The following is a 10,289-nucleotide window of genomic DNA, read 5'->3' as shown; positions in this document are numbered from 1 at the left end:
TATATGAAAATATTCTTTTCTAATTGGATAAGTCTCTATTACATTAATTAAATTTTGATTATAGAAAATACGTCATTTATTTTTTAGATAAATATTATACAAATAACACTGTATAATTAAATGAGTTTTTTAAAGGATAGCTTTTTGTTTTATTAAACAATATTATCACATGGTGGTACTAGCCCTAGCCTATACCCTGTCTTATTGTCCCGTTCTATTATATATATAAGAGTAAAATGAAACTACTAGTTTTATCTTATAGTCTTTTAGATTGTTTAGTTTAGTGATATAACTTCTAGATGCTTCTAGAAATGATTCTGTGACAAATATTAATAACTAAAAGTATTCAAGTTTCTTTATAAGTCAATCATATGTTAGTTGATTAATATATCATATATTATAATTAAATAATATTGATTAAGGTAAAAGTAGTGTACATGCTAATATAATACATATACTAATAAACCATGTTATTTATATTTTAATTATACTTAATTAGCAATACAATCTAGATATTACATTCTGATCGAATATTATATAGTATAGTGATACTATAGGAGTATTATTCAGCTTTTCTACTTGTCCCCTCAAGATAATTTAATTATCCTTACAGTATATTAGTAATTTATTAATATTCTTTCAATGAAAGAAACAATTTTTATGTAAATAAGATGAGATTTCTTTTCAAAAATTAAGCAATTTTTCAACTTTTATTTTTAAGATTAAGTTATTTTATTATTGATTATTATCATTTATCGATGTTAATGAACAAATAAACACATTTAGTTTCATAACCATTTTTCATTTTCATAACTTCATATTTGTATTTTTAAAAGAAAATTATTACATCGAATACTGATTCATTTTTTAAAAAAAATAATAATCATATATCAAGAAGAAAAATAATCAGTTTATAATTTTATATTTAAATCTATTATTGAAATATTTAAATTAGATTAATTGATTATTAAATATTGAATTAATAAATGATAATAAGGAGACTTATAGTTATATTGAATAAAATAAAATAAATATTTATTTGAATAATAAAAAATAATTGTATAGAGAATTCTTTTGTATTTTTGTATTTCAAATAATATTATTTTGAAGAAATAACAATTTCTTAATAAGTTCTCAATATTATATAAAAAGATTCATATTTATTTATTTATTTCTAACTTTATTATTGATAGGAAAGATATATTCTTTATTTTTATTTTTTAATAATGAATTTATAACTCGTTATTTGTTTTTTCAATATAACTTAATATTCTTTCGAAAAGTTTATTCAAAATAGGCATTTAATATTATAATAATTATTATTATTAAAATATATAATATTTCTTTAATAAAAGAATTATATTTATTCTTTAAATTAATTAGATACCCTAGAACACTTCTTTTACCCATATCTTCAATTCTATATTTTATTTATGTGTTAGATTATAAAAATTTAAAGTTTATATAGTTTTAGAATTTTCATATTTAAAATTCCAGTTCATGTTTCAAAAAATTCTTTTGTAACATGATTATTATAATTAAATTTTTTGATTAGTTGTCGATGGAAAATTTCAAGTTATCCAATAAATTAGTATTTTGCTTCAAAATGGTTTCTTGGAATTTATTGTTTCTTTTGAACAAATTTTCATAAGCATAGATTTATAGGATTTTAAAAATTGTTTGTCCTTATTATGAGAACTATACTATTCAAGATATAAAGTTATTCACTTATGTCAAGTACATATAAAATATGATTTCCCTATAATATATATACTGTGTTTGTTTCTACCAGAAAATCACGAATGCTTTTATTATTTATATGATTGAATCTTATCTGATGTATCTTTATATAAAAAAAACCAACTTCTCTTTGAGAATACTATTATTTAAATATATTTTATCTAGTATATGTTTTTGTCATTAATATAATCGATCGAAAAATTTGATATTAAAAGAAAATATACACAAATTATTTGAGAATAGTTCGTCGGTATCATCATATAATAATAGTATGTAAATCATATATAAAAAGTCTATAACAAAACAAAAGAAAAACTGTGATATAATAAAAAACAAGATTGAAACTATTCAATACAATTTATACGATTATATTATTCGGCAAATTACTCTAATACCCCTCAAACATCATTTGATTATTTTTATATTTTAAAATACCATATATATTTACTTCCATGCTTTTTAGAATCTATATAGATGTCATGGTAAAATCTATTTAAAACGTACAGATTCTGATTGATAATAATAATAATAATAATAATAATAATAATAATAATAATAATAATAATAATAATAATAATAATAATAATAATAATAATAATAATAATAATAATAATAATAATAATGATAATAAAAGACAAAGAAGTCTTAACGAAAAGAAGTAATATATTTATAAAATCTATTTTTTCTTTTATAATTCTTTTTATGTATAAAATCTCTTTTTCCTCCAGAATCCATTCCTCTTTTATAGAATTTATTCTTTCTTTACTACGGAATTTAATTCAAGATGATTAGAATATAATTTAAAATGGATAGATTTTCTCATCCAAAAGATACAAAAGTGAATCATTCATTGATTTTGAGACCAAAAAAAGTAATTGAATCAAAAATGCAAAAAAGTAATTTATTGTATATAAGCACTCTATGATTCATTGTATTTGATGAGAGCCTTTTTTTGACCTGTCGTAACTAAAAATAATAACAAATTTGTTAGTACTACTTATAGTTATTTTTAGTATCATTCAAAAAATCTATTTATACTCATATTCTACAGCTTTCAAAGTATTAAATTTGAAAACTTTTTTCATTATTTAGATGAGAATTTTAGATGTATTTGAAACTTTGAAGCTTTTTGAAAAACTAACTTTTATATTGACTAGGATAAGTTAATGTTGATTCAATCCTTTGTTAATTTAATTGAAACGATTTTAAATTGAATAATAGTAATTCGAATTACAATAAACATAAATATAATATGATAATTCATATATTTCACTTGTTTTTCGCCTTCAAATCAAATAGGGGGCCGAAAGTGCTATCAATTGTAAAAAAATCAAGTACGTCTAATAAGTCAACTATTAGTACTTTGAGCAATATAAAATCCGATGTAGTCTTTAATAAACATTTTAATAAACTCCTCAATGGATCTTCCAATAGATCTCCTAAATCTATAAATCTATAAATCTATTAATCCAATTGATTTCCTATCTTTTGAGGGTTATAAATTAGCTGTTTCTATTTTTTATACCAATCAACTTTTAATCACAAAACATTTTCTGAACCATCTGCATTAAATTTTAAGGTTTATCTTAATAAAAATGTTCAAACAATAGTCATGAAAATCATACTCATCAAACTTCTTTTTAATAATACGAGACCTGAAATTATTTTTTATTATATATTAAGCAATCATGTGATGAATTCATCATGAATTTTTTTTGTTTCATATCTATAATAGTATTCAATAATCTCTTGATTAATAGGATTATTTTATTCAAATACTATAACATAATATTTAATTATAATCTTAGAAAGAAGAAACCATTCAAATAATTCTTATTATTTTGTAATTGAAAAATTGAATTCTGACATTGAATTCCTTCAAAACGGTCAGTCTAAAATACTTTTCTTCCAAAAAATAAGTAATTTATTTGTTCAAGAAATATTTATCATTCAATTTCAAATTATCATGATTACATAGAAAAGAATTATTAACAACAATTTACATGTTCTATAGAATATGCATAGATTTTTCTTCTATTATATTAATATTCAAAAAACCAAATCCAAGATTCAAAAGTTAAAAATAGAACTTTTCTCAATACAGATTCATTTGGTATTTAATAAATTATAGTCTCAATTCTCATTATTGATAATCTTAATATAGTATTGTTATATTATAATTGAAGCAGAAATTATATAAAGAAGTATTCTATATAAAAGAAACGACAATCTCAAGCTATATTTAACAGTATGTTATTGGTAAGCTTATCATAATAATATTGTAATTAAAAAATCGATGATGTATAAGAATGTTTGTTCATAAAACAAGAAGGAAACGGTTTAAAATCATTTTAAATTATATAGAAATCACATTTTGTTCAAGGCTTTTATAAGCTTTAGTATTTATGTCACAAATATAATTATTAAAATTAAATGGGTTTGAAATTCTGAGTAACTTTTTAATTAAATTTCGAAAAGTATCTTAACCTTAAAATAATCATTCTGAGAGGCTTATTAAGAAATAAACTCTGATTTTTAAATAATTCTAATACCATGTTTTATGGTTTTTATTTCGAGCGGATTATTAAATTAATCTTCTTAGTTGAAAATATCGAATATTACTCAGAGATTCATGATGTATTCCTTATGATTCTAAATCTTACTTATCTTATTTATCTTATTCTCTATAGATATAGAAAGGCTAGTGGATTAAGCAAATTGACGATTTTATTACTGATTTCTATTATTTTAATATATTTAATCATGGAAATATTAATTAATGTTTAATAACCGTCAAGAATATTTCAATTTATTAAATAAATAGAAAATACAATAATGACCACATATAATAACATTCCATAAATTGATACCCCAATTACCGTGTGATAAAATGAACTATTATTATTTTATTTTTTGTTATTAAATTTATAGGTTAATAAATCTTACGTTTATTTTGCAACTTTAAAATAAAGAAAAAAGAGATTGAAATTTCAATTGTTGAAAGCTTTCAGACCTCCAATTAAAGATCAATTCTATACTATGGATCATACTTTGAATTAAGTTTTTGGATAATATTATCATGATTGTTGAGACTTTGAATTTGAAATATTATAGATTTAATGTTAGGATTTCCAATTTTAAACGTCGTAGATTCTAGCCTAAGTGTATAGATTCTAGTTTTCATGAATTCAAATAGTAGAAGAGTAAACTCATAGTCATTTTAGTAGTATGAGAGTGGATAACTTCACTTTTCACAGCATCAGGTTATTATACTGAGAAATACAATGAAACCAATAAAGTAAATTTTTTAGTTTATAAATTAAGAATGAAAATCGTATCTCGTACGGTCGAAAAGATAGATTTGTTTTCTGAATTAATGTTCTCTTAGTTGTAAACTCTTAGGGTTTTTAGAATCGAAGAGAAATATCAAATAATTCGAACAGTACTAGAACTTGTAGATGTAACATAAATAGCTAGAAAACTAAAGTTTAATATATAAATGTATCTGTAGATACAGCGAAAAATAATCAGACCATTCAAATCCCTTGGATCTTTTGGATTTTTTAAGATTTCTCAAATTTCTTAGGTTTCTTGAATTTCTTGTATTCCTTACGTTTTATGTTTTTGTAGCCTTTCCCCCAACTACTAATATTATCACTAATATGACCGTATATTAATCGAAATTTAATGAAAAACATAACAAAACTAGGAACTGGCTCTCAAACCTTTGATCTTCATTATGCTCCGGCTTATCATTTTTACTATCAATTATTTATTATAACAATATAGAAGATTACTACACTTTATATTATTCTTATTCATTCTATTTGCTATTTTTATTTATATTCCGACAAGCTATTTCCTGATTCTTCATAGCTAAAAATAGTCGGAAGCTGGTAGATTAAACCTTTTCATAATTATTTTTAATGTTATTCAGAACTGAAATATATATTATTTTATATAAACTTTGACATATTAAATTTTCAGAAGATTTCTATTATTTGTACTGGAATTTCGAAGTTATTCGGTTACCTAATTTACATAAAATAAACCTGCTCCACTTTTTCAATAATAAATCTAATAATAATGGATTTGAATGTAAAATATCATTTTATACACTTTATGTTCGATTTAAATCAAAATAGTTAAATTTTTTTCAAATTTTAAAAACCCCAAAAAATCTAAGGAATCAGAGAAATCTAAGAAGTTTCAAGAAATATGAAAAGATTTCTCATTTCATAACAACTACTCTAACATATAAATTAGCTACCTTTATTTTTGATTTAAATATAAATACTAAAAATGTTATTCAATCTAAAATCTAATCAATCTAATAGCTCTAATAACTCTATCAAATCCACAAAATCTATCAACGTAAATCTAACATTAAATCTAATATTAAATCTCCTAAATCACTCTTCAATCTATATAAACCTATAGGTCTATCAAGATATGAATTTACAATAATAAGGTTTCTCATTTCTCTCATTACACACTCAAATTAATCAGAAACATTCAAACAACTTTTTTAATCCTCGAAAGCTTTACAACTGTTGAATCAATTGTTCATGAACATATATTGCTAAGCTCTTGATTTATATGATATTAACAACTCTTTCAATATTGTCTTATCGGGAAATTTTTTTCAGTTTATTGATTCGTTGAATCTCCTCAATCAAGGTTTATAATTCGATTGTATTTACAAAGCTTTTAGAGAAGTTCCTCAGATTTCGCTTATTTTACTATTAAATCCTAAATCACTATATTTCGAATCCATACAACATACTCGACAAATCTTTCAAAAATCAACGATTCATTCTTTTGAAATCCACAATGAAGATACAATCGGATTATGTAGATACATGTCACAAACTTACATTCAATTCTATCAAAACGTATTAGTTCTGATGATGATTTTTGTTGTGATTTAGGTGGTCAGCTGTTATCTGTACACTGTGACTGTAGCACATGTGTAGGCAGCTTAAGTTCTAAAGAAGATCAAAGCTATTCTATTCAAAGCTATATTCGAATTACTTTTTCCTGTCATTCGAAAGGCATCGCATCTAATTACAACTGATACTGACTTGACTCTCTCACCCAACCAACTCTTTATTCCTCTCCCTCTTCTACTTTCACTTTTCCTTCCTCCACTTTTACTTACTCTGACAGACGAGAAGAAGGACCAAGCAAAGCCAATTTTCAATCGTTTCAATCCCAAGTCGAAGACGCCACTATAGCTTAATCGGCATCAATTCCATTCCCAACTCCCCATTATACATCCCCAATCCAACTTTCACCCGCAACCGAAATTCCATCAAAAGCAAGCACAAATTTAGCCCCTCCCCCAACCAACTGAACTCCCCATCCTACCCCAGCAATCCCTACCCGGAGTTCTCACACATACACAACCACACCCACTTCAACCTCAGGGTTTGAGGTTCTCAACTCATTCGTTAAATCAATCTTGGGACTCAATGTGAACACAACCCGCACCGCTTTCCTTGCCGTCCATTAGAACCCGCTTCTGGAAGAGATCTCTCGCATACCATGGGTCCGTTCGATAGCTGGAGGGTGGGCTTAGGAGGCAATGCATAAATACACGCTTATCAACATGCATAATCTTACACCTCACGGATCTCTCAGTACCCCAATGTCAAGTAGTGGGCCCTCAAAAAAAGGAGGGGTAAAAAGGCGACGGACGAAGAAAAATGAAACTGCAAACAAAGAATCATGTAGGAAATCCATAGAGTGGGGTGCATTTCGTATATTTCATTTGTTGATAAGCAACTTGTGAATATTTCCTGAAATCCAATCTTCCAGAAGGGTAGAAAAGATGACAAGTACTAACTAAGCTAGCTAATGTATTGTGCGGGGGTTAAAAGAAAATATGTAGCAAATCAAATGCTGGAAAAAGAGCCCCGTTCAATCCTGTCGATCCAGTCCATATACTCGTAATCCCATTTAGTCGTGAATCCATCCAGTCGTCAAGTAACATAGGAAAAACAACAGGCAAACATCGGTATCCCGATGCACAGGTATCATGTGAAGGAGCCCAGACCGCAAAGATAGATGCAAGTAGATAGTAAAACCAAAACCAAATAAAAAAGTGATGCATGCAAGTGAACCCAATATCCATCTCCAACAAATTATAAATTCCAACCCTTATCGTCAAAGCCATTATCGTCAAAGCCATTAGTATCCATATTCCATCCACATGGTTGACTCGCCTTCTGCGAGCAATGTTCAAACCGCAAGCAACACCAAGCCAAATCAAGCCCCATAACTACCATTAAATGCAAAGATAAAAACACCAGTAATTAAAAACACAAATGCGAAGCGAAAAAGTGCATGCAAACTGGTAACCAATTCCTTGTTGCTTTGCCTTAAAAACTGTAAGAAATTCTCCCACACTTGAACAACAAATTGCCCATAGAACAACAGTATGGATTCCTCATTGTCCGAGATCCATGTTGTATTCATCCTCTTCTTTGAAGCCACCAATAGAGCCAGGACCGCTACCTCCACTGTTGTGTCCACTCCAGTATTGACCTGGACCACCCATACCAGTTTGACCAACATCTGTACTGCTATGGTTGTCTGGGCTCAGAGAGTTATCGAGCTGAGAGAAGTTGGAGCCACGGTCTGGTTCACCTCTATAATCGGTATGTTTAGGTACCCTTAAACCTGTGCCTGGACGTCGGGTGTATTCGAAACTAGCTTCACCATTCTTCGTCATAGCATCCATCAATTCGGTATGCATGCGCTTCTCATCTTCAGTTTTCTCGTATGGCCATGTTCCTCCCAATTCAGCGATGAGATTGGCTAGATCTTCCATTTGTTGAGCCTGATGATGACACATCCACATAAGATCTCTGGTCCAGCTTACGGCACCATTGAGAATGTCGCCCTTATTTGGACCCTTGTCTTTTTCCTCGATCGGAATACCGGTAGTAATATTACCTGTGGCCCTCCTGGCACCAGGGCCGGCAAGACCCGAAGTAGCTTGGGGAGGGCTTATTCCATTTGGTGGTTGCGATACAGCCGTGAGGCTTGGAGACAAAGGAGAGTTGTTCATAATGGCCTTGCGTACTTTCTCATCCTCAAGTCGATGCAAGGGAACAAGATGACTCAATTCCTGAATGCGCTCGTTGATGTTATCTCGCCTTCTTCTCTCCACAAGGTTGTGTGATTCCCGTCGGCGTCTTCTCTTCATTTCTTGGGATTGTAAACCAGGTGCATTCGCTGCCCCGTGACCATTGTTGAGTTTGGTTGGCATCGAAGTACCCTTGAGAATGTCGGAAATTTGAGGGTTGGGATGAACTCCTTGGATAGGCGAACCGAACTCAGAACCTGGGAAGGAACCAAGGCTATTCGGTGGCTGATCCCATTGATTGGACGAGGTTTTTTGGTGTCGGTGGGCATGATTGGTGCGAATTGGCTGAGAAGGAAAGCTCGAGTGATCCGTCGATCCAATATTGAGAGATGATATCACAGGGGTTTTCGGAGTCAGTGGACTTCTAGTGCTCGATTGCCTTCTTCCAGATCCCACTTGACTCAGTCTGGGCCGTTGTTGCTTGGTAAAGTTGCTGTCTCCAGCTCCATTATGCAAATCCGCGCCGCTCAATGGCGAACCTGCGTAAGAAGCAGGGGACTGCAGCGACGAGCTAAAGTTGTGCTGGGATTGCATATGCCTAAATTGCGCGTGGTTGAAATTGTGAACAAAGGGACTCTGGATAGGATCGCCATCTGGAGTATTCGAATAGCCATTCATGTTTGGGTCAACAGCCAAGCCATTTCCATTATTGCTTGCATAGATATTGTGTCCGTTGTTGAAGTCGAATTCCATGCCAAAGTCTTGACCTCCGTTCTGCATACCACCATGGGTGTTCAAGGTGTCTAGACTATCTAGCAATTCGTCATCGCCAAAAGTCGAGATGCCCTTTGAGAAGCTTGCGCTTGGGTTCGATGGCTGAGTTGTGAAGTTGTTCTGGAACGAGGTACCGTATCCACTGTTTGGAATGGACATGGCATTACTACCGACATTCAAGTCATTGGGATTGATGCTGCCTCCATGTGAGCCGAATTGATTGAAGTGTGTCTGCGTAAGACCGAAGCTTTGTGGGTTCGACATGAATCTTTGGTTGTGGGAGGAGAAGAATTGATCATCCGGCTCGTCTTTGATAAACGGGCTTAATGCACCCGTGCCAGCCATTTTAGCTATTTTGACGCCTGACTATAAGGTCTTTGAGGAAGTTATATGTCTTGTACGTGGTTGTTGGTTTGTATTTGTACCTCTTTTTAACAAAAGGTGATCGTTATCTATGTGTGTGACAAACGTTAGCCATTGTCAAAGGCTCAAAAAAGCCAATTTCGAATGAGAAACAAGCATAAACCCAGATTTGCCACGGAATTGACAAAATATTTGTTCGCATAACCAATGATCATGCTATATGACCACAATGCAGAGTATTTTATTTGCCAAGTCGTCATAGGGGGAGGGGTGAACATGCATATATGGAAAAAGGATGCGCACTTACATGCGGGCAGAC

General features: G+C 30.0%; 1 protein-coding gene across 1 annotated transcript; it reads right to left on the bottom strand.

Annotated features, from left to right (window-relative positions):
• Positions 1-8,191: 8,191 nt before the first annotated feature.
• Positions 8,192-9,952, bottom strand: Bfra_010650 (putative bhlh family transcription factor protein; the record flags this gene model as incomplete). Its single annotated transcript, XM_037340987.1, has 1 exon — positions 8,192-9,952. One exon carries the CDS (start codon positions 9,950-9,952, stop codon positions 8,192-8,194), a length of 1,761 nt encoding a protein of 586 aa, XP_037186630.1.
• Positions 9,953-10,289: the final 337 nt, after the last annotated feature.

This window comes from Botrytis fragariae (assembly GCF_013461495.1).
Source record: "Botrytis fragariae strain BVB16 chromosome Unknown tig00000797, whole genome shotgun sequence".
In the NCBI taxonomy this organism is placed as follows: domain Eukaryota; kingdom Fungi; phylum Ascomycota; class Leotiomycetes; order Helotiales; family Sclerotiniaceae; genus Botrytis; species Botrytis fragariae.
The sequence above is the reverse complement of the archived record's forward strand: the minus strand, read 5'-3'. Positions and strand labels throughout refer to the sequence as shown.